The sequence below is a fragment of the Stegastes partitus genome, unplaced genomic scaffold (genome assembly GCF_000690725.1).
Source record: "Stegastes partitus isolate 25-593 unplaced genomic scaffold, Stegastes_partitus-1.0.2 Scaffold3703, whole genome shotgun sequence".
In the NCBI taxonomy this organism is placed as follows: domain Eukaryota; kingdom Metazoa; phylum Chordata; class Actinopteri; family Pomacentridae; genus Stegastes; species Stegastes partitus.
In genome coordinates this window covers 1-24,479 of record NW_007581434.1, presented here as the reverse complement: position 1 = coordinate 24,479, position 24,479 = coordinate 1, and the positions used below count along the sequence as shown (strand labels likewise).

The 24,479-nt window shown below is 39.7% G+C and overlaps 2 protein-coding genes across 2 annotated transcripts; both read right to left on the bottom strand.

Moving 5' to 3' along the window:
* Positions 1 to 1,234: 1,234 nt before the first annotated feature.
* Positions 1,235 to 15,901, bottom strand: hps5 (HPS5 biogenesis of lysosomal organelles complex 2 subunit 2). Its single transcript, XM_008306565.1, has 23 exons — positions 15,723 to 15,901; positions 12,331 to 12,460; positions 11,968 to 12,078; positions 11,750 to 11,814; positions 11,424 to 11,616; positions 11,097 to 11,227; positions 10,568 to 10,786; positions 10,419 to 10,490; positions 10,181 to 10,269; positions 9,723 to 9,901; positions 9,194 to 9,352; positions 8,578 to 8,737; positions 7,360 to 7,477; positions 6,537 to 6,683; positions 6,300 to 6,368; positions 5,592 to 6,169; positions 4,836 to 4,956; positions 4,418 to 4,567; positions 4,211 to 4,330; positions 3,804 to 3,917; positions 3,590 to 3,696; positions 2,150 to 2,441; positions 1,235 to 1,742 (listed from the first exon to the last, which is right to left on the bottom strand). Exons 2-23 carry the CDS (start codon positions 12,436 to 12,438, stop codon positions 1,682 to 1,684), a joined length of 3,363 nt encoding a protein of 1,120 aa, XP_008304787.1. The 5' UTR covers positions 12,439 to 12,460; positions 15,723 to 15,901; the 3' UTR covers positions 1,235 to 1,681.
* Positions 15,902 to 16,114: 213 nt separating this feature from the next.
* gtf2h1 (general transcription factor IIH, polypeptide 1) lies at positions 16,115 to 23,434 on the bottom strand. The gene is made up of 15 exons (XM_008306563.1): positions 23,259 to 23,434; positions 22,615 to 22,783; positions 21,916 to 22,108; positions 20,782 to 20,947; positions 20,583 to 20,676; positions 20,142 to 20,291; positions 19,960 to 20,039; positions 19,702 to 19,835; positions 19,533 to 19,620; positions 19,345 to 19,433; positions 18,608 to 18,725; positions 17,885 to 17,975; positions 17,521 to 17,636; positions 16,965 to 17,057; positions 16,115 to 16,883 (listed from the first exon to the last, which is right to left on the bottom strand). Exons 2-15 carry the CDS (start codon positions 22,766 to 22,768, stop codon positions 16,797 to 16,799), a joined length of 1,653 nt encoding a protein of 550 aa, XP_008304785.1. The 5' UTR covers positions 22,769 to 22,783; positions 23,259 to 23,434; the 3' UTR covers positions 16,115 to 16,796.
* Positions 23,435 to 24,479: the final 1,045 nt, after the last annotated feature.

Below are 24,479 nucleotides of genomic sequence, written 5' to 3'. Positions count from 1 at the left end.
CGTGTGTGTGGCTCCAAGTGTCGGGGTTGCTATGTATACACTGGCGGCGGGGCCAACAGGTATGTGCAGAATCCCCTTATCTGTCCTTCTGGTGACAGGACCGCAACATCAAACACTGGACTCACTGCTGCGACCTAATAACCTTTCAAATCAAATATACTTCTGTGCTTTCGCCCATGATGAAAAGCCTCTGTCAAATCAGCATTTCAAATAAGTGAAATAATTCGACCCATCCTGCAAAAGAGCAGAGAATGTATGACTTTGTTGTAGTGGACCAATCAACCAAACAAAGAGGCGGTTGAAATATTAGATGTCCACGTAACCTTAGTAGCAGATTAAAAAGTCAGGCTCGGTTATTATTTTTAAGCGGTCAAATAGAATTTCACAACGACGGTGAGGTCAGTTTTGATTATTTTCATCACAAGCGTGGCTGTGTCTTTGCCACATTGCAAGAGTTTCAATCTGATCGTCTTGGTGCCAGTGACACAGGCAGGTGGGTGAGCTGGAAGATGAGAGAAGCAGGGATTTTGGGAAATGACGAACTACGCATCAGGATGAAAAGGGGGGAAAAAAATCCCCACAAAGGCTGAGACAGAAAGGTCTCAGTGGCTGTGTCCAGTGTGAGCCTTAAAAACTCAAATGTGAAGCACCAGGATTCGACCCGCCCGCTGTCTCCTCTTTGATGCTCCAGGTGTGTGATACTATCAAATGAGTCATCAGTCCCATTTCATTACGCTGTTATTAATATTATCTCTGTTGATCCACATTACCCATCATCTGCTGGGAGAAGTGTTGATGTTGTAGAAATCGTCTGTTCTCAAAAATGCAAGCAAATATTTGACATACAGGCAGATTAAAGGCCAGTTGACCCACATTTCCCACTTCTACATATTGGTTTCTGGTCATGTGGAGTCTTATAAAACCTCAAATGAACCAAAACTGTCTTCATGGCTGGACAATGGGGAGAAGTTGGCTTTTCTTTTTGGCCATTTTATAAAACTCTAAAAGTAAAAGAAAAAAGGCTTTTTTAATACTTTTGTTGTGCACAAATAAACAAAAGCAGATTAGTAATTAATCTGCTTGTTGGATTTTCGCAGTTGAACTTTTTGTGGATTTTTCCCCAAAGGTTCTGACATGAACACCTGGGGTGAAAATACAGACACCAAGCTCGATTATCATCATCATACTGACCCAAAGCTTTTGATCTTTCATACAAAAACAATCAAAATAGTAATAGGTTTCAAACAGACAGCTTTTATTCACATGATATTACCCAGTTAGAATATTACACTGTTATTATTGCCAGTTTTTTTGTTTTTTTTTGTCACAGCAGCAAAATCTACCGATTCATTTGGTCTTTGACTGCAAAGATAAAGCACATGAGATATTTTATTACCTGCACATGCAAAAAGAATGAACCTAAATTATAAAAAACAAAACGTACATACACCTGAATATTGACAAAATCATCAAGTTGATGAAATGTAGACGTGTTAAACAGACAGCACTGTTTTCACTAGAGGCCTAAGTACCTTCATGTGAGCTGGGAAGCTTTGACAAACGTCACAGTATTCAAATTAAGTCACAGCTTCGACAGCAGTTAGTGGGAAGACTTACATAAAGTGTTAGTTGTGTTATTTGGTTTCAGAGCAGCTGCTGTCCACATATTGGCGATATGAAGTTATGCATGCTGAGACCAGAGGAACCGATCGCATCGCTCCAGCATCGTCTGGATCATCGCCCTGAAAAAGAAGACATCGTTACATATTTGTAGAGATGTTACAAACTTCTTTCGCACATTTTGGTTTGATATCTGCTTATTAAAAAGGAGTTTTTACATCTCTAAAATACTTTTGGGATTCTCCAGACCATTCTGCTCTCCAAAAGAGGCAACTTTATTGAGTTGATGCAACTTTCCCCTAATATTTCAATGTGTTAGTATTGTGTCCACATCCCAACATGTTAACAAATGCAGGTTTGTTGTTTGAGATTGTTTCTCCAAATCGTCGAACAAAAAGATAAAATCAAATCAGGAAATTAGTCTGGTGCCACAAGAAACCCAGATTGTCATGTTTGGGAGATTTTTATTGTTGTCCACATCTACATCTTGCAGGCGTAAAAAAGCTCAATAGCTGAGTGATGGACCCACCTCTGCCTCTTCTCAGTGACTCTCAGCAGCTCACAGACCAGTGTGGAGTGAGGTGAGAGGACCAGCTGAACTCCACAGTCCTCCAGCACCTCCAGGGCTCGGTCAGGCCCGGCGGTCCGAGCCAGCATGAGAGTCAGATTCTCGGGGTTGATCTTTCCTCCACAGTCTGTTGAGCCATTGGACCAGCTGCTCCCATTCACACCAGAAACCTGCTCTGAGTCTGATGCACTGCTGCACTGCTGCGACAGCTGGATCAGGAGCTTCCACTCATCCAAGGTCTGTGGCTCAACACCTGCAAAGTAACAAAGAGCCAGGGCAGACGATTAGTGTAAGACGGTGGTTTAACCTGTTGGTGCTACATCTTTGTGGTATTAACTACCTGGACTCTATTTGTATCTACATGCTGACTGTAAGTATTAAAGGACCTTCTGAACACCAGAAAGATTGCCAATGTTACGCTAAAAAGAATTTGTTTAAATACATTCAGGTGCTGACATTGTACTCTTTCTCTACAATGATAAGATGAAAAAGTAAAAGCAGCAGTAGTTGTGTCCCCTAAAGGGAGTGGGACATAAAGGTGGAAAAGCACCAGCTGATCCTGAACCTCCTCCCTGTACAGACAGTTTTCAAGTTTATCACCAGGCTGTTTTGCTAAAATGGCACGTAGTGTGATAACTAGATTTGCTGAGGTTAAAACAGTCAGTAAAGTCACTGTGTTTCCACTGTTTCAATGTGTCACAACATCAATGTCAATTAATAATCAACATTTCACATCTTCTGCTACTCAGCTCATTTTGAGGTTGCAGCTACAGCTTAACAATAGTATTGAGGCTATCTTCATTGAGATTAGTTAAGGTAAGTTGATTAATTTAGTAGCTACTGTAGTATTTCTAGTTTTTTTGAGTGGTAACAGCTGATCACCGATTATTTAGTTACATCTACCTTCAGTTATTTACTGATAATGAAGGTTTAACTTAATAAGATGCAATAGGGGTTATGTTAAGTGGATCTGATAGAACACGATTGGCATTCAAACCAGACAATAATAGTAATCAGATCATTCATACTGACCCATAATGCAATTTGTGAGAACAATAGTACGGGCAGAATTTTTCTCCCATGATGATAATTAAGTTGTAATTTCAGATTTAGATAATATTTTCTTGTCTTTCATGTATTTGTGTTCATCTTTGTCTAGTTTGGCTGTTGGGCTCATATCGTGTATTGTAATGAGATTACAGTGGGGCAGCACTTCTCCTGTACTACATGCATGAATGTGTCTGTATGTGTAAGTGCACTGGATTGGCATTCAGCTGAGGTATCAGTTTCAGTATATCTCAGTAATTTGACCTCAGTAATTTGATTACTGAGAGCCCACTATAGATTTAATTCATCTTACTCTGCTGTCCCAAAGATAATGTTTTGGTGGAACATTTTTACCATCAGTTTCCTCCAGCAGGCTGATGTCATCCAGCTGACAGATGGTGGAAAACGCTTCTGTGCGACGCTGCAGCTCGCTGCAAAGGTAGAGGTAACCGGTCCAGTACCTGTAAGAACACAGGTTATACAAAAGGTTACACAGTATTTGACTGTAAACTGCCAAAAATCAACAACACAAACTGCCTGTTTTTCAGACTAAGAAATTCTAAAATACCCGTGACTGCGGCAAGTCTCTGCCATCTTCTGTTTTGAGGGAAAGTCTGCAGGAAGCCGGATCAGCAGAGACAAAAGACGACCATAACCCCAACTGAAACAATGTGAATGCCACCTGCAGAGGAGAGACAAAAAAAAAGAAATCTGTTCTTTAATTTATTTGTGGGCTTCACTTTCACTTCAGTTTCTCATCTAGTTGTGACTCAAATAGAATCCAGTAATGTCTGTCCAGCTGTGGTGATTTCAGTTTAAGTTTACCTGGTTGATGTCTAAAATCACATTTACTGGGCCTTTCAAGGTTTAAATATAATACGTATATGCTGTAAACACATGCATACATGGGCAGAACTGATTGTTAAAGATACTTATGTATTACATGAAAACTTTCACACAATAACAGACTCAGACCTGGGTTGTCCATTGGGAGTCAGGGTGTCACAGTGTTGAGGAGCATCATGGGTAAGCGCCAGCTCCAGCCAATCCTGCCTCAGTGATTCTGGTTCAAGAAGGGATTGCAGAAATGGCAACCTAACAGGAGAAATAAATGTAGAAATATTCAACAAAGGAAGTCCAGTGTCTTTGTTTACATATTTGACATAGAATCTGAGGTTGTACCTGTGCTCCTCGGTTCGTGACTGTACCAGATTATCCAGGTATGCCAGGAAGTGGCTTTGCTGTGCCATGGTCATAACATCAGCAGGAGTTATTGTAGGATAGAACTGGGAAAACGATCGTACAGCTGCCTCCCCGTGCTTCTCATACAACCTGGATAATGACATTACACACTTAACAAACACTACATTTTTCAATTTGGAAGTTTATAATTTGGCTCCCGTCGTAAACTCAGAGTTTACATGAAATCAGCGAAACCTTACATTTCACAGCAGGCTTCCAAATTAAAGTCCAAACACACATTCTTTCTGTTCTTTCTTGAAGGTCAACTATTCAAGAGTAACACTGACCAAGTCCCATATCTAAGTGGAGAGAAGTTTAAATATGTGTTGATATGCTAGAAAGAAATCATGGTGCTGACCTGTGCAGGTGAGCCAGGAGAGGAGGTGCACTCCAGGGCTGCAGCTCTCTCAGACTCCGCAGGGATCTCAGCAAATCTCCTCTTTGAAAAACTTCCACCACTTTGTTGGACTGAGTGAGCTCTACAGAGAGCAAGATGTTTCATGTTTTGTTAATCATCAAAGATTAAATTACTGAGCAATAAAAGACACAAATCCTACACAGAAATACATACGACATGTCTTAAATGTAGATTGAAATAATTTTCTTATTCATGTAGAATAAAAAGCTTTGTATTGTATGCCTGCATCTGCCATCATGACACCAGCAGACAAAATGGTCATGTTTATTGTACAGTAGTGACCTGATGTTCTCAAAATTAGATGGAATATGCCAGAGTGTTTACTGACAAAAATCTAATATTTTCCCTATCCCTTCCTTCTATGATTCAAATGGAGCACTGACGCTGATTTATTTCCAAAACATGAGTAATTTGGATGTTTGAGGACCATTCCTTGATTACTTGTTAGAAGCATAAATATTGAAATATCTGTAACACTCTCTTTTAGCATCAAACTACCACTTTTTGTTTTTTTTTGTTTTTTTACATGTTTTCACCTAAAACTATTAAACTTTTTTTTTTTTTTTAAATGCGTGTGTGCGCCCTGCTTTTTCATTAAAACATTTTTGTGGTGTGTAAAATTTAAAAAATAAAATCAGAAACAAATAAGATAAGTGGTTGTTGTATTGTCAAGCAGTTTGAGGACAAGCGTCTGACCTAGCATGGCCTCGGTGAAGGAGTTCTTCATCTCTGGCTGTTCCTGATAACACAGCAGACACATTCTCCTCACGCGCTCTTGATCCAGCAGAAAGAAGTAACGGCGCAGGAACGTCAGGCACCCCAGTGCTTGTTCATTCTGGTTTCTAAAGCAGCTCAGCTCTGTGTATAGTGTGGCCAGCTCGGTGAGATTAGTTAGTAGATCTGATGGAATGGGTTTAGGGGACGCCACTCGGACAGGGTCTGGAGGGCTCCCATTTGGAGCAGCAATTACAGCTGAGTCTAATGTCAGCTGTTTCTCACACTGGTCCTCTTTTTGTTCGAGCTCTGAGGTCTCTTTCTTCTCCTCTGGAACAATCTCTGTGGGTTCTCCCAGTGAGCAGGTAGCTTCCTCTTGTTGATCTGAACAGATGTTTACATAATCCCTCTCCTCTTCTGGTCCATCCATTTTTGATATGGCAGCAGCTGACCTGGGCTCTGCAGGTCCAAGTATTCGCTCCAGCACCGGCAGCCACTCCAGCAGAGCTTCTCCAAGGCAGACTGGGTCCAGCAGCACCAACGGATCTTGTATCTGGGAGCTGATGTTTGGAAAATATGTGTAGCATTTGAATACGTCGTTGCTGTTCAATTTTGATCGCAAACCAGAAAAACAGAAAGGGTATGAAATTCTGCAGACAGGATTCTAACAAAATGCTGGGCAGTACTCACACGGCTCGCTCTGTTGCCAATCGAAGTTCCTGCATGTCGGCCTCTGTGCTCGATATTTCGTCATTAACTCTGCAACAACAAATATAATTGACTGGTTTCATTCGATTTACTTAATCAACAAGAGCAATCTACCTGCTTCACAACACACACACAAGAAAATAATAAACTAGTTCAATTTTTTTTTCTCTTTCTTGAGGGCAACGTCAACAACAACGAGTTTTGCAGGTCTGTACTTACTCGTTCTCCATTTCCTCTGAGTATGGAGTTGCAGTGGCTGATATTTCAGCCTGTCCGCCCTCCCTGAATTCAGGTCGTTGAAAGAGCTCTGAGTTCATCTGGAGGGTGTTGATTTTCTCTGTGGTCTTCTTAACGAAACTAGAAACACTGATGAAAAGAAAATCGAAGGATATAACAACAATAGACAAGTAGGATTCATTACATGGTTTTACAACCAGAAAGGTAAGGAGAACAAAAAAACACTCAACAGTTTGATGCTGATGACAAATGACTGTGAAGCTGTGAAATGAAACATGCCGCCCTCCAGATGAACATGTGAATAATAAAGCAAAGATGTGGGTCGTCAGTGGAAAGAGGAAGTAAGCCGTCTGAAAGCACAGCTGCACTTGACTTAAAGTTTAAAGTAGGAGTTTCAGTCCTTAAAAAAAAACAGGCAAAAGAAGTAGAAACCGCAAATACTTTCACCAGTGTTAAAATATTCTTAACAAAAATATGAATGCAGCATGTAAATTGTACTTAATTTTATCCATTCTTTTTAACATAGGGCACCAAGCATTTGTTCTTCCAAGGTTTTTTTTTTTTTATGTCGTCCCACTCTTCCTAAAGGGCTTGGCAAAGTTAAACAGCTCAGAAACATCTTGCGCACAGTTGGTTAAATTTAACCTTTTTCTAACCAAAACAATAATTTGCATGCTGTGCTTAAACTTTTGTTCAGTGTAACTCACAGTTACTCACTATAGCCACATGTCTGTACAGCATGAGCTGCCGTGACATACTTTTCTATTTAAGGCTATTAGGATGTGTGTCCTGGATGTTAGTTCACCTGTCTTTGACGGCCTGCAGCGCGATGCGAGGGGGTTTGGGACGGAATGAGAGCGGCAGGTGGAACTGCAGGCCCTGATCAGATCGTTCAGCCTCCATTCGCTCAGTGCTCTGCGGATCTGAATGAAGATGGGGGCAAGAGTCGGAGGAAAAACACAGATGGATGGCGTGCTGGAGTGGAATGATGAGAGGCAGTGGATATAATGCAAGCAGGTAAAGCAAATGTGCCAGACGCCACTATAGAGAGAGACGGTAAATCAAATGCTGCACAATACAAAAAACAGAACCAAAATGGTGATGTATGTGTGATACAATGAAACACATAAGAAACTTGATATTAACAGTGAGGCAGATTATATTTGTAAAGCAAGTCAGTCATCACAGTGATTGTTCAGTTCTCACAGCAAATCCAGTAGTGCAGCAGCAGCAGCATAGCAACATTTTTCATTAAATTCAGTTTTTCAACTCAAATCAGAAAGACATTCTTTGTAGTTACAAAAATAAAGACGGTATTAGAAACAGCAAGATGTGATCAATACAAAAGAGAGAAAGAGTCAAATTATTATCAGTAACTTTTACACTGATAAATCTCCCAGCAGCTACAAATGTTCAAGTCCAAATATTTGGGCTTTTGCGGTTGTTAAGTTAATTTTCTTCAGGGATTTCAATAGACTGCAAGATGCAAAACTGAAAATAACTTCACTCTCTTTCAACATTTAAATCAGAAGAGGAAGAAAAGAAAGTTGCTCTGGCTACAAACGCACACAAATTATCGCATATATGTAGAGAACACAAAGAGAAGAGAGTCAGCCACAGAGAAAAAAAAAACATGTAAAGAAAGAAAGAAGAAAAAGTGTGAGAATGAGTTTTTTTTTCTTGTGCATGTCTCTAGTTTGATGTGTCACTGTTATTGTATTAGTAGTTTCATTTGTTCTGCCCACTTTCTTTTCCACTGCTACATTCGATTAGATGCAGAGTTTTTCATCTCAGGGAAGTTTTTCTTCATTTGTGATCAATATCCAGATTAAATAGAAACAAATTGACAATAAGTAATTGCTTATTATCATTATTAAAACCTGTAAATATGATGGCCACAATGAGAAGGATCATAAGTGCATGGATTTAAATAACTACTTTTTATCGTTTCAGAAAGCAGTTCAGCAGTAGCATTTGTAATTTCGTTCATTTTGGCTGCTGATGTTACAGATTAAATTCTTACCATGATCCCCCTGATCGTCGTCCTGCACAAAACTGAATTCTTTGAGCCGCTCCTCCTCTGACGTGGAGGGATTGATGAGGGAGCCTGTCTCCTCATCGGACTGGCTTCCTCTGCGACTAATCACGCGATAGATTCCACAGTCCAAGACGTTGAAACTCTCCTGGATAAAAATGCATCTGATGTCACTGCACTTATTTGTTACATGCAGATTGACAGAAGTTACGTGCCTCAGTTACAATGTGCTCATGGAAATAAAAATGCACTGAATGGACATTTATTTTCACAATAGCACCCTGTCTGTTTGTTGTAAAATTATTTTGCATTTTTGGACCTCATGACCAGTCATGAGGGAGAAACAAATCATGGGGGATTTATTTAAGTAGCTACTGTTAGCTGATTTTATACGTACAAGTTGAATTCTACACTTGAAGCCTGCAAATCCTCATAAAACAGAAACTATAAACTTGTGCAAAAGCAATATTTAACCCTCATCAGCTGAATCTATAGCAAATTGGTCCCACTGATGAAATGATAAATGAAATCATCTACAACAGCACATTGTCTGACAAACTGCCTTTATTGAAAGTCATCTAAAGATAAAGACTTTTACGCTTACATGTGAGGAGATGCTGCTTCTTCTGCTGCTGGAGGCGGAGTCCAGAGGCTCTAGCTTTGCGATGACTTCCTCCAGCTGGCCGACCAGCTCTGGGTCTGTGCTGGAGCTGAGCTGAGATCTCAGGTGTTCAAGGCGGTCGATGGGGACTGACTTCCTGGCCTGAGATCAGGAGAAATGTCATCGAGATACCTGATTTCTAAAATGTTTGATGTACTTAAACTTTAACCTGTGTCACGTAAACATCTCATATTTGTCTTTGACCATCTGCACAAACTCATACAGAAGAGAAAACTTGCTAGAAAACTTAAGACTGTATAGTGTAATCCTGTTTGTTCATCAATTGCAGCAACCATATCCAGCATTAGCACATTTCCTTTTAGACGTATGTACATGTATATTCTGCGCTTTATCCTTACTAACACAGAATGTAAAGAATTCAAAGAACAGCTTGGGTCAGATAAGACTGGAATCTGGGTTACACTGTGCGCAGAATTGAGGCCAGTCTGTCTAGCAGTAGGCTCCCTCTTACCCTGCTGGTGGTGATTGTGTGCTGGAACATGCAGCAGACGGCCGCTGCTAGAGACCAGGACTCTCTACGCAGCAGACGCTCCACACAGCGCTCTGCAGATAACAACGAGAGGTGGGACAGAAGCCCGCTGCCATGGAGACAGAAGAGCTCGTTGCGGTAGACGGCAACCTCAACCAAATCTACAAAACCAGAAAATAAGTTGGGGTTAATTTGCAAATAAATAGAACAAAGGGTTTGCTAGAATTGTAAGTCCCATAATTTTTCCACGCACACTGGGATTATTAATGGCTGCCTGTCCTTTTGGAAAGATATTTACAAGTTTCTAAAATTACAACAGGATAATACTACACTGAACTGACAGTATATAATTACATTTTGGGAGAAAACAGTAAAGTTTATGAAGAAAAGCTACAGTTGCAGGTACTCCTGAGGATTGCTGGTGTTTTAGCAGAACACACCTTTAACTTCAGTCCACAGAAGTACTTGTCCATTCTGAGGTGTGAAGATATAAATGGCTGAATCAGTCCAGGTCAACAGGTTTTGGTCTCTACACAAACAAAGAATGTGTATAATTAGTCAAGTGATCAGCTCATATGCAGTTATTTTTGATAAAAATGTCATGTTTATGCTTATTTTATTACTATCGAGTGTAATTAATATATTATTATAATATTGACACATTTCAAGTAGCATTACCCCAAATAAAGCAGCTTAGGAAAGGCGATTGACTGTGGACTTCTCGGTACTGGATTGCAATTTGGCTCGTTCCTGTAGAAAAAAAGTAGAAAAGACAAATTAGAAGTATGGTCTTTCATAGCAGATCCACAAGCGGGAACATACATTACCTGTACGTGATGAGAGGTAGTGGGGGACAAGCCAGCAGCTGTTTGAACTGATGGGTGCTCAGAACCTCGCCATTAAAACTGGCCTCCCATATTCGAGATCCTGGCCGGGCACAGTACAGCAGCGGGGGCTGACCCAGTAATAACCCCTTGTTCTGAGGGAAAAAGCAAGCTCCATATTCGCCATCACGCTCCTTATTTCCAACACGCCAGAACTTCTCTCTGAAGGCAGACAGAGAAAGAAAAATACACAACAACTGCAAAACACTCAGCATAAAGGGAGGGATCATTTTCAAGAGTAACCAAAAGGATGAACATGAAGAACACTTCAGGGGTCCAAATTAATTCCCATCTTCATCACTGGTAATCCAACTTACTTTTACCCAGTTTCTATACCTGTTTTTTCTGTGCAGGGAAAGAAGGACAAACAATATAAAGTATATAATTTCCTATTCCACAGACATTAACCTGAGCTCTCCCTAAGGATAGACTATAACACAGGAAAAAAAAAAAAAGCCTTGCTGGTGCTCACTTCTCAGTGTCGCAGAGGTAGCAGCGACTCAGGGAAGACACAAGCAGACGGCCATCTTGGTACCCAAGTTGAACTACTCGAGAGTCAACAGTGGTGACAGTCTGGACAGGGAAGATGACAAATGCTGACCCCTAGAGACAAAAAAGAATACTAAATAAATAATCACACATGACATGGAAATGAATCATGATACATAAAAACATAATAAATGCAGAGGGCTGAACACAGCATGCGGGACCAACACAGATTCATTTTTCTGGATGCAGAAAAACATTTATTAGCCAGCTTTACGCGACTGCCAAACTTTCCCTGATGAGGAGTTGTTACCTTGCCCAACTTAGAGGATCCTGCACGGAGGAACGACACCTTCCCTCCAGAGTCCCCGACAAAAACTCTGAGCGTGCTGGAATCCCAGCAGAGTGCAGTGATGCTCTGGCCTCTGTGCTCCCAGGACACACTGACTCTCTCTGGACGACCCCGCCGCTCCAGCTGCAGCTCCCACACCGTCACCAGACCCTGACTGGATGGGGGACACACAGTGAACAAAACAGCCGACGCAACCAGGAAGAAAAAGAAGAGGGTGGTCAAGTTGTGATTCCTATTTCAAGAGAGACGAGTGCAAAACATTTCTATACTTTTTGGATGAACCCTACCTTGTTGAAACTGCAATAAAGTCTTCATTGTGAGGGCAACATGCCACCTGAGTGATGGATCCCTCCTGGAAAAAAAAAAGCCCACATTTGGTGAAGCGTTATTTCAGAGAAAACTATCTTCAGATAAATGTACAATATACAGTGCATTCCACTTTATGTGCAGCTCTATCAGTTCCCAGAAGACCAACAGTCAGTGCAGAATTTCAGTCACATTTCACCTTGTGAGTGAGTATCAGTCTTTGTTTCCAGCCCTCCCTCTGAATCAGGTGCAGACCTCCAGCTGATGTTCCTAATGCGAGCCACTTCCTCGACACAGCCAAACAGGTACACTGTAACGCAACAGAGTCACGTTTACAACAAGTGGAACTTATCTGCTGTTTAACAAGAAACAGGTGAATTTGTTTGCACTCACATTTCTTCTGGTAGCCGCAGGGGATTAAATCTGCATGTCACTGGGTATTTTTTTTTCACTTTATAGTAACTTCAATTAGCTTTAAAAAAAAATACCAGAAGGCATCTTTAAACCTTCAACTATTCATTTAAATACGACTGTCTTAGATGTGATGTGATAGCAAACCTACCTTGAGCCTACCGGAGTCCAACCGCAGCGCAGAGAGAAGTGGATCGAGGCAGTCGAACTCTGCCAGTATGTGACTGTGGTTCTCTGGTACAACTGGTATCAGAGGCATCTTCACTGGTGATCCAACACAACTGTGAAAGAAAGAGCGTCAGTAAAGCTTGAAAAATAAATGTGATACCACAGCTCACAGCTGTGTGGCATCTCATGACTTTCAGTAACTGTTAAATTGCTCTGCCATGACTCCACTTTACAATGCCGCCCGGAAAAAAACTTCTCATCCGGCTTTTACGTAACACACACGTAGGACATGTTTTTTAATTTAGCAAAATTTGACTGCTCTCTCTAGTTCATACCAGCATAAAGAAGAAACTGCTATGACTGAATGAATAAAGATGAAACATTGTGTAAAAATAGTGGAAAGGTTTTGTGTTGGGCTGAGTTTTATGAGGAAAAAATATATTATCTATCATGTAGCATCACTGCTGTTCAAATGTGTTTTGTACTGGAGCCTAAAGTCAATATTGTCAGAAAGACCTCATTAACAGGACACCATTCTTTACAAAATACACTATGATACTGTAGTCTGACTTAGCTGTTGTGGTTTTACTTGCAATTATAAGGAAGCAGAAGTAAAACTAAAACTGTGAACCGTTAGATCAAGTGTACAGTATAGTGTAGGAGGAAACATTTCAATGACGATGATAGAAAAATGCTTTAAAACAAAGTGTTGGGATGTAAATGCTTTTCTACATTGTGGCAGTTCACACAAGCCAATCAAGAAACAGCAGTCCCTGTATTTGTTAGCACTCTACTCTAACAAGGATGTATCTTTACTGTGAGGATATGCATTAATTTGGCCTAAAAGTAGTTGAATTAAGCTACTAGAGGGGTGAAAGTGAAGAACTGGTCCATGCTGAAAGCTGTGTTAAAGTGTCTTGTTACACAGTGTAAGGCCTCAAGAATATTAGATGATAATCCAGGCGCACTCTGGAGCTGTTGTTTTTGCAAATAATGTGACTTGAATGTTGCACTTAATCACATTACAAGTCAAATGACACAATTAACTTCGAAGGCCTTGGGGAGAATCCATGTCCAGCCTTGGACATAGATTCTTTGATAATCAAGGTAAAGCGGTGCAATGTCATTTATTTTGATCGGGATGTTAGCCTTTCAACAGTGGAGGGAAGGGCATTCAGATCTTTTAAAAGAAGTAGCCATACCATACTGCAAAACTACTTTCTTACAAGAACATGTGTTGCCTTGAAAAAAAAAAAGCAAACTAAATGTACTTAAAGAAGCAAAAGTGACAGTGCATAACATAAAAATATTTGTTGATCTGTGAGTGCTGTACAAAAAACAATCATTACTGAATCAGTATTATGCAAATAGGATTTTACTATTCTAGTTGGACGAGCTAATTCAGGCGTTAAAGTGCTGCTTTGGTCCCTCTGACTGGTATATTATTAAATAACATCATCATATTATAACAGTGAAACATCAGCGTGTCAGCAAGAGCTACTGATCCAGTTTCATAAACAGAGAAACCAGATAAATATGAGGACTCGTCAGGTGATTAATGTGAGAGGGAAAAATATTTTAAAAAATTCAATCTTCTGTCGGTTGTGGAATTGTTTCTCTGACTTTGTCGTTGGTGAGACATTGGATCATTTGAACATGTATTGAAATGCAGAAGTTGAGATGAAAAAACAACAACAGAGTTTTGTGGCGCTGTTGACAACTCAGACACCAGAAACCACTTTAATAAACGAGATCCACTTATAAAACTTGCTGCGCTTTTCTCTGCATATAATCTTCATCTTAAAAAGTAACTAGAGCTGTCACAAGATAAATGCAGTGGTGCAAGAAAGCACAATAAGTACATACAATACTACAATAACTAAGTATAAAGTTATGTTATTCTATTTTGCTCAACATTAAATTAATTAGTACATAAACAAATTCTATTCCAATGGGAAAAAAACATAGCTCTAAATAAATCATGAAAAAAAAGGCAATAAATATACACATAAATGTAAGAATTAAAAAAAATACTTTTAAAAGGACTACTTTTATTGTTTGTAAGGGACACATTTAGGTATTGTAGGATATATTCCACAGCTATACATGTATATTTATTGGGAATATCTATTTATCTGATGTTGAATAAAACAGCATTACACATAAAGCTGCATAAATTGGAAGTTGGAAGTATAAGCACCTCAAATTCACTTACAGTTGTCGTCAAATGTATTCATACCCTCCTATTAAAGAAGGATAAATAAACAGCTGTCACTGAAATGAGTTGAAATTGACAAAAGTAATAATAAATAAAAATTTAATATAAATCATGACATTGCTTTTGAATTGTGGTTCAACAGAAATATTTTTTAAAACAAACAAGCAAACAAAAAACAAGCAAACAAGCACGATGGGACCCATAAACTAATATTTTGTTGAACAACCCTTTGAGACAATCACATCAGCAAAGTGCTCTACTTTGTCCGGGACGGTTTATTTATTTTTTTATTCTTTTCAACCACAACTCAAAAGCAATGTCGTATTTCACTAAATTATAATTTAGCAAATTTTTATTTATTATTACTTTTTTCAGTTTCTAGTTACTTGAGTGACTATTGTAAATTTTACCTCTTCTTTAATGGAAGGGTATGAATACATTTGAGGACGACAGTAAGTACAGTACTTGTACTTCGTTACTTTCCACCACTAGTATGCAGCATTGGAGCTGCAGCGGCAGGAGAAAAGTGAAAGTGTACATTCAGTATGCCCTTATGAACCACAGTGGAGAGAAAACATCAAATAGCATGGAATTAAAAACTTCTATTCAACCCTGAAATGTGCAGTAGTCTGCATGAGTACAGTAAACAGTTTTAACTTTAGCCAACACCGACGTGAGCTAACAGACCTAATAACTGAAACTTAACGTCCCGACGTTAATAACCATCAACAAACCTCGAAATGTCAAACTTCGGAGCTCCGTCCGGCCACCTACCTTTCAACACCGACAATTACTGCCTCTAAGAACAACTTGAAGGATGTTTTATGCCAGTTTTCATTGATAATACACAGTTAAATCAGTGTATTGATTAAAGCGCTTGCTGCTCGATGAGCCGATTCATGGCTGCATCACGAGACCCGTCCGATGACACTGATGCTAACTCGTCTGTCAAAACTCTTGTGAGCCCACAAAAATACCCCCCAAAAACCACATGTTACACGGCTCTGCTTTTTTATACTATATGCGTGAGTGACAACTATAATTAAAATAAACGTGAAGACTCCGTTTGAACTCCAACTCGCCCCACACACCGCAATAACAAGTTAGCAAACATGCTAGCTGAAACGCTCCCTCGCCGCTGTGTCAGTTAAACTCACCGGATAAACGGAGCCACACTGCAGCTTCACCGCCTGTAAAAACCACACCAAACCTGTCTCACATGTCCGGATTCGTTGCGGTATGTTTTGGGGGAGAAAGTCGGCGGTTAGTGTGCTGTCAGCCGACCCGTGACAGCTCCACTCAGCTGATGGGAGGACACTTCCTGAAGGCAGCGGCTCGGTTTGCTCACAGCAGCTCTTGCACGAGTTTGGTGCGGCAGCCACCAAAGCAAAACTGAAGCATCTCCACCAAAGAGCAGCTTCACATTCATAGAGGCAACACACACGTCTGGATATTGCAGTTTACAATGCAGCAAAGTGACATGATGGATGCAAGAAATTAAGACTCTCAACACAAGTTGCAGTGCAAGGAAACTGAATGAAAACTGCAGTTTGTATAGACAGCGGCAGGAACAAAAACCTTATGCCTCACTTTAATTCAGAGTTACAGATAGTGCAGACATTACAAACCAGTGACAGTGTGATCCGAGTCACACACACACTAATGCACTCAAGTGTGAAATGTCTTTACAGTATTGCTATATTCACTTCCCCCTCCACCTCTCCTTTCAGCTTTTGTGGAACGCTTGCTCCAACCGATCGACCCGGTGTCCAGAGAGACTCCTTGTATGTCAAAGCTCTTTCTCTGCTCAGTGCACGGATGAAACACGCTGGCAGTCCTCTGTGTGCGTCTCACGCCTCAAGTCTGTTGTCCTGAGAGACTGTTTTTTGTTTTTTTTTTCTGATTTCCATCTGAATTTTGGTCATGTTACACCATTTTAAAAGTCCCGTTTAACCATAACCGACATCAATCTGTCAACCACTGAGAAAAAAACACAAAGAAAAGAGAGAAACTAATTGTAGTTATTTGTGACTGAGATGCAGTTAGACTCTGTTGAACAGTTGGGAGTTGTAGCAGTGTCCCTCCGCATCGTCCTCATTAAGCCCTTGTGAACTATGTTCCATTCGGCTGTGGTCTGTGGTCTCCTCACAGCAGTCCAGAGGACCTTCACAAGTCATTTGTCCGTTTACTTTAATGTCTTTCTTGTCTTCTCTTTGACAAACTGTCAGAGCTCAGGTTTTCCTCATCATGCGGCGGGTTTGCCAGATGTGGAACTTGCTATAGGCAGTCTGCAGCATCTCCTCCAAGTGCCCTGTGAGCTGTGGGAACGTTCAAGAGATTTAATACAAATACTACCTGGTGGAAGAATTAATGTCACTCTAAATACCTCTGATACTTACATTTGTACTCAAGTACTGACGCTGGATTTTCTCTTGAAAAGGACAGAGCTTGGTCATCTGAAACCTCTCGAGGTTTGACTTCATTTTCATCACCTGCAAGAAAAATATAAAGCATCTCCGTTTTGTGGTGCAGCTTAAAGTTAGAAAGTTTCACAGTCAATAAAATTTTTTTTTTTACCACTGATTGAGATAAAATGATATGTTAATATCAAGGTGACATTATTATTTAAAATAACTGCATATAAAACACAGAATGTCGTGATTATTATGAAAAAGCCTGTCATTCAGAATTGCAAAAAATAAAAATGAACCATTGTACAGGCATGAATATGATGAATCAGCATTGTGTTGTAATTATTACGTACAAACTACTGTATTTCTGTAATGTACCCCTTGTTGGCTTCACTGTTATGAACAACTGTGTTTTTTATTAATTGTTTTATTGTTAATTGATTTGTATGTACTTCTTCAGTTAGAAATGTCAGTTGATTTTCTTGTGTTGCCAAAACTAGAAGTATCAGTGATCATGGTAATCACTGGAATTAGTATTTGTCACCTTTTCCTCCAAAAATGGTGTGTTTACAGGAAAACAGGACCAGAAGTGTCTCAATAACTCTCCAGCAGCGACATAAAGGTGCTTCAACTCTCCTTGAACCTCAGTAGGTACCATCTCTGGAAAAAAAAAAAACCCAAAACATGAAAAGTTTAAATATTAACATAAAGCTTTTAGATACAACATGTTAGATTTTGCAAGATACGATTCAGTTTGACACAACAATGAATAAGAAATAATATTTCTTTCTTCCATCACTACACGTTCAGACAGCAGTCCAATGGGAGCAGCTGTGTTGCTCAGCTTAAGCAACAGGCGACAACAATTTTAGAGAAAATAACATTAACCTTATTTGTAGAACACTTACGATTTATGGCTTGCTGTGCACCGGCCTGCATGAGGACACCACCTGGAGAAAGTGCTGCAATGGCAGAACTAGCTGCTGTGCTGGACAACACCTGCAACAGTTAAATAACAGTTCACCATAGCTTCAACAGTTACTTAATAGAAAGAAGACTATTGGCTGAATAGTTAAGTATAAAAATAATCATGAGTTGCAGCCTGAAAATACTAAATATTTTCTCCGTAATATTTTCAAGACCCGCAGTAAGAATCTGCAGATTCCAATTTTTCACAATCTAAATCTACAGAAATAATTCTAAAAATAAATTCAGATACTAACTTAACTGTTATCTGAAAGTGCCTCTTTGATTTTGGACTGTAAAGACAGTATTTAGATGTGTACCATCTGGGGGTCTTTAGCGCTCACAAGAAGTTAGAAATCTTGAGGCGTGTGACAGGAAAAAACAGTCCTCCTGATCTTAAGCTAGATATGTGTTGTTTTAAACTTTGGAGCCATGAATGAATGGCTCCAATTACAAATACGATCTTAGATCTGTCCAAAGGTCAGTGACTGAATCATAACAAAGGCTGTTGTTGAGGGTGAGCAGATCTGACTACATACTGGTGAATGTGTAAATGCAGGATGAGATAAAACACCTGGTGAAGTTTTGATGAGAAGGATTTTCACATCACCTTTCAACCGAAACAACACATTCTACAAATACAGAAATGCAGCGTAGAGTCTCACCTCAGTGAGGTTAGGTTTGTAATTCATCATCTCATGCCGGATGTAGTTGACAGAGTTGATGATATCCTGGCTGGTTGTGTACTGCTGGGACTGAAGTGGCACAGGGCCATGAGCATACCTGACAAAAAAAAAAGAGGAGGCATGAGAAACATGTTAGAATTGTGTAAAGATTGAAACATGAATCAGAGGCTGCAAAACTGAATCGCTGTCCTCACGATCCAAGACTCTGTGCTGAAGTGGCAGTGTGGTGTCCAGTTAAAGACAGGACACGTTCTTTAACACAGAGTAAACAATCAATGTGAGCTTCCATTACCCTTTTCTTTGACGTATCTGTTGTGAAACAGGGCAAAGTGAGAACTCTGTCCAGAGGAAGTGAGACTCACCAACAAACTAACCCTCTTCCCAAATTTTGCTCTGTTGCTTTTTGGCTGAGCAAAGGTTTATACAGACTTTACTAAAGCGGGCACAGCTCATAAACTGTTAAGCCTCTGTTCAGTTAATGAAAATACTATGAATTAAGTTTTTTATTTCAAACAATTTTTTATGTAAATGCTAAAATAATAAAAAACAGCCAGTTCTTTAGACTAATGAGTAATGTGACCCTTTGGCAGACAAAATAGGAACTTTCTTCATCACCCACTTGTTTTGTTACATTTAAAGATAAAAGTAACTATTTAAACTAACTAGAAAGAAAAAAAAAACAAGAAGCAATAAAAATAAAAGTGGACAAACTGTACCTGTCAGACTTCTTCAGGTTTAACGCAACTGTTTTTGGTCTGTTTTCCCTTTGCAGATCCTCATATTCTATGGCTTCTTGTAATTTAACCTAAGAAAGTTTGTCAAGAGAACAAAGTAACTCAGGCTGGTACACAGTCACAGCTATATTTTGCAATAACTCTACTGCCAAGCTACAGAGCCATCACACCTTCTTAACAGGAGGCTGAAAGAAGTCCGAATCCCTCGAGTTTCCATCGGTACTGCTCGTCTCGCTAGCTTGGTCAGTGGGTGCGTCCCTTTAAAAACACAATGCAGTTAGCCGAATGGTGAAGACACTGTGCAGGTTGTTCAGAGTTTTTAAGTATGATTTTCTTTACCCCTTGCGTGAGCCTGCTGCCAGTACCATGGCACTGTGATGGTTGAAGCGCTTTATAATGGCAGAGTTGCTGCTTTCTTTCACCGTCTTGTTTGCATTGGAAGTTGAGGGTAGTGTTGTGCAAATTCCATAACCCTGTGTCACAAAAATACCAAGTTTTGAGGTTGAAGGGAGCAAATATAAGCAAAATTGAGAAATTAAATGATCACGGAGTGGTAAGTAGTGGCCGAGGCTGGCTAATCATTTCACAAACTCTTACCTCGTCTAATGTTTTATCCTCCAACGACAGGAGGTCAACCAAAGGATTCTTCACTCCTTGAATCACCAGAGACTTTAACCCTGAATGAGACAGATTTGAAAACAGACCTGTGACTCAGTGGTTTACTTTGCGATAGAGAAGCTGTACTGACACAGTACTGAGAAAAGGTTTAAAACTCCTACCTTTCTCATCCTGCTTGGCACACTCTGAGAAGATATCCTGTGTTCCTGTGTTGATGCGATCTCTGTGAAAGTAATGTGACTGGAAAAAGCGGGTCCAGAACTCCTTCTCCGTCAGGTTATGAGGCACGTTTTCACTATACTTCTGCTTCACTGCAAGTACAGCACAAGTTAATATTGATATATCTATTCCAATCTCTTATATACATGATGAGGAACACCAGATGCACAATTAACATCAAGGGCTGAGATAAGAAAAATCTACACTACATTCATTTTTATCTAGCTAAAGAAAGATAATCTTACATTAGAGCATTTCTTCCTCTTTGACTTATAGAGTTAATCGGTAAAATCTTTCAAGTCTTTTAGTGAAATAAAATCTGAGCAATCTGTGAAAAAATGCTGTTACAGTTGATGGGCGAACGTAGAGATGTAACCGTTTACCTGCAGGGTATGTTCTGAAGATGGATTCAATAATGTCAGCTGTCAGATTGTATCTCAAACCATTGCAGCCATCTGTCTGAGGTCTAATGTCAGCCTGTTAAGTATAAAAATTAGGTTTAGCTGTACTGCATGCTGGGAATGCTGAAATGACCTAGCTGCTAATGCTCAGTTAAGAATTGATGTTATGAAATATGCTCACCAGAAACGCTCCAGATATACCGACTTCCTGTTTGTTGTTGCACACCGCGGGGTCTGTGTTGTTTATGCCTCCTAACCGGTTGGCCCAGAATTCCTCAGCACTGATCACTTGGCTCACCACAAGGTCCTTATACAACTGGAAAAGCACTGGATCTTCTTGAAGCATCCTGTAGATAAAAAAAAATTGGTCAATCGCAAACCACGGATAGTCGATTAGGAACATCTTTGGTCGTGAGGTGGCCCTAACATACACATACAAATCGGAGAGTATCTGGTCTGTGTGACCACTTTCTTTTAGTAAAATTAGCAATCTATGCTTCTTTTTTTTGATGTATTACAATGCAAACACTGTTATGTCACGTGTTATGGAACAATTTATAACATGAGACATAAAAAATAAAATGCCTCAGATTAATATGATCTTATAAGTGATTTTACCAACATCATCACTGGAGAAGTTAATAAAAACCCACACTTTTCAGCTCTGGATGTAGAGCCACAGTGTGCCAGTCAGCACCCTGAAACCTAAACTTCTCTAAAGTAGTTTCAAGTAAATGGTCTTGAGATGAAGTGAATTAGTCATGCATGCTGTTTCCAGTGTCAACATTGTATATGTTCTGACTTTGCTAGCTTGTCTTGGTTCTCTGTCCTAAAGTGATTTGTTTATACTGAGCATGGAAATCTTTTTACATTTCAAAATTACTCAAACAAGAATAAACTGCTTTTTCGTTGAAGATGGATTTGATGCAATATCGAGCTTTAGATACAACAGAACAGAGGGCTGTACTACCATATGAGACTATTGGGTTAAAAAGGTATGCTGAGCCTGAAGCTTCAGTTCATGATCAGAGTCTGAGATTTAGATCAGCCGTAAGAAGCACGACCCTTTCACCAATTCTTTTTGGCTCTTAACAACCTGCTCCTCCTGGCTGAAGTAGGTGACACATTATTTGTCCAGTTTGTGCTTAAGAAGAAGCTTTTTGAAACTTGAGGCTGTCTGAGTAGGAATAAGGTAAACAGAAAATACTTTTTAGCGTTTACTTATCAATGTTGGTATCTCCATGCCTTTTGATGAAAAGAGATAAATGACAGATTATTACCAGATCTATCCTCCTGGGACAATCTGCTTTCTAACCTGTTTTTCTCCTCCAGTTCCTTGTTGGCTTTTTTCTTAAACTTGGGCAGTAGCTGCTGCAGCAGCTCCTTGGTGGCATCTCGGTCTTTGAGTGCACTGCTGTCATTGGCAAAGTGGAATGTGGTACTCTCGCCGGTGTGAAGGACCAGCTGGAGCTGAACTTTGGCTTTACCATCTGGGCTGATCTTCTGACCTGTACAGAGCAGCAATAAGAACACCACTAACACATGAGCATCTTAGCACTACTGGTAATTACAGCTGAACAGCTGGGGGAATATTTCTAAAAGCAATTCTTCTCATAGATTGCAGTATAATTCATAAAAATCAAGCTTATGTTTCATGTTTACTGTGTAATGTAAAACATGAGATGAGGCATTAGCACATGAGAAATGATTAAAAGCGTGACTGTCACACAAGGACAGCATGAATTCATAAAACCATTGACAACAGAGTTTAAACTCTAGATCTGCAAACTGTACAGATATGGCTGTTAAAAATGAGGCTGGGCTTATGTCAGTTGCAGTACAGTGTTTATACCTGAACCAAAGAAGGTTTCAATTTGCTCCAATTCAGCAAAATTGAGGTAACACCAGACCTCATGAATCCAAGGTTGCAGCTTTGGCAATTTGCATTTGCATTGGTTAAAATTTCAATAAACTGTTCAGCCATACTTCTGATTTGAGGGTATCTGGTACTCACAGCGAATATCTGCATACAAGTGGCTGACTGTGAAGCGATCTTTGCCTTCTGGACCCCAGGCTATACGCTCAGCCATCAGGTAAAGAGTCCCATCCTGCTTCCTCTGACGAACCTTTTTCACCACCAGCAGCACCTCCTCTGATAGGGATGCCATGGCTAAAATAGACAACTGAGAAAACAGATAAACTGCTATTGATTATCATAGCAATCGTGTTATGAAGTACAACCATGTCCTGACACAATGTCAGAGATAAAATAGGTAATAGTAGGAGATGTGTGTTAGCTAATTCACACGCATGTAACGGTCTGACCAAACCGCCCTGTCCTTACTCGACCTGCAGTTACACATTTAACACTGGCAACAATAAAGCGACTACTTCACTACACTGAGGTCTGGGGCTCTCTGTATGAGGGGCGAAACATTTCAGCTCACTATACGCCACGACGTCCGGAGTACATAGTCTGTCTCCTACAACGCATTTATCCGCTTCTACACACCGTAAATGCGCTTTAAACACCAGCAGGTCGCTGCTGTGTTGACAGTTTTATTATGTGAACTTAGCTGAGCAGCCTGACGCTAGCTAACGCTCACAGTGAAGAAGACAGAAAGCCTCCGGGAGAAGTCGGTACGAAACTTACTTTACCTCAAAATAAACCAACACTGCAGCGAACACCTCGCCTCTCCTCAACACATAATCACCGGATAATGCTCTCTTGGATGGAAAAACTGCTCAAGGAGTTATTTCTAACTGAATTTTCTCGACTCTAACAGTGAGCGATCTGACTTCAGCGCCGACATGACTGCCAAGCGGTGCGCAACACTAAAAATGTTCCGGTGGGATGGGGCGGTGAAGAAAAGTTCCGCTTAGAGACCCCCCAACTCTTTAAATACCGAAAAATAAAGAGAATATTTGCCATACAGTTTAAGCTTATCAACACATCTGATATTACCAGTGAAACTACCAGTGTAATCAACATTTCATTAAGTATATTTTTTAATTTTGCATATCTGTTTTCACCGTTTCAGTCAATTGCTTGTACATTTTAAATAAAATTTATGTGCACTTTATTCAACAATTCTGAACTATCTTTAATGTATTTGATTTTATTAATTATTTATTTTCTCATCTATTTCGTAATTTATCGCTTCCATGTTTTAATTTGTTGTTTTGCTTTTTACCGTTGCTTGTAAAACATTTTGAATAACGTGTGTGATAAGGTGCTACTTAAAGGACAATATTAAACGTTGTTAAAGTTTTTACAATTTTGTGAAAAATTGTTTTCATTACTTAGTGTAAACATTAACAACACTTGTTTTTATTTATTTAAAATGTAAAATATACACATTTTAATTTAGTATTTATTAGAAATGGGTGTAATTATCTCTATATAATTTATTTAGTGTATTTTTTTTTTTGCATCGAAAGGGATGGACAACGGCAAAAATTTGGATTAAAATAAAAAAAGAGAGTTAGATTACATACAGTTGAAAGCAGAAGTTTACATACACAGTATAAAAAGAAACAACCTTTTTTTTTTCTCTCACTGTCTGACATTAAATCAGACTAAACTTCTCCTGTTTTAGGTCAGTTAGGATTACCAGAATTATTTCTATTTGCTAAATCTCAGAATAATGAGAAAGAGAATTAAAAATATATTTTTTTAAATTACTGGCTCAGGGGTTAGGCAACAGTGCTAACCCCTGAGCCACTGTGCAGCCCCCTGACTCATAACAAGCATCATAATAGTTCAGTACTATTTCAGATTATGAGTTGTCTGGGTTTTATGGTCATTCAGAGGTGTGGCGCAGCAGGATTCACAGTCAAGGGAAGCTCCGGCACTTCTTTGGCTTCTGATTTCATGCT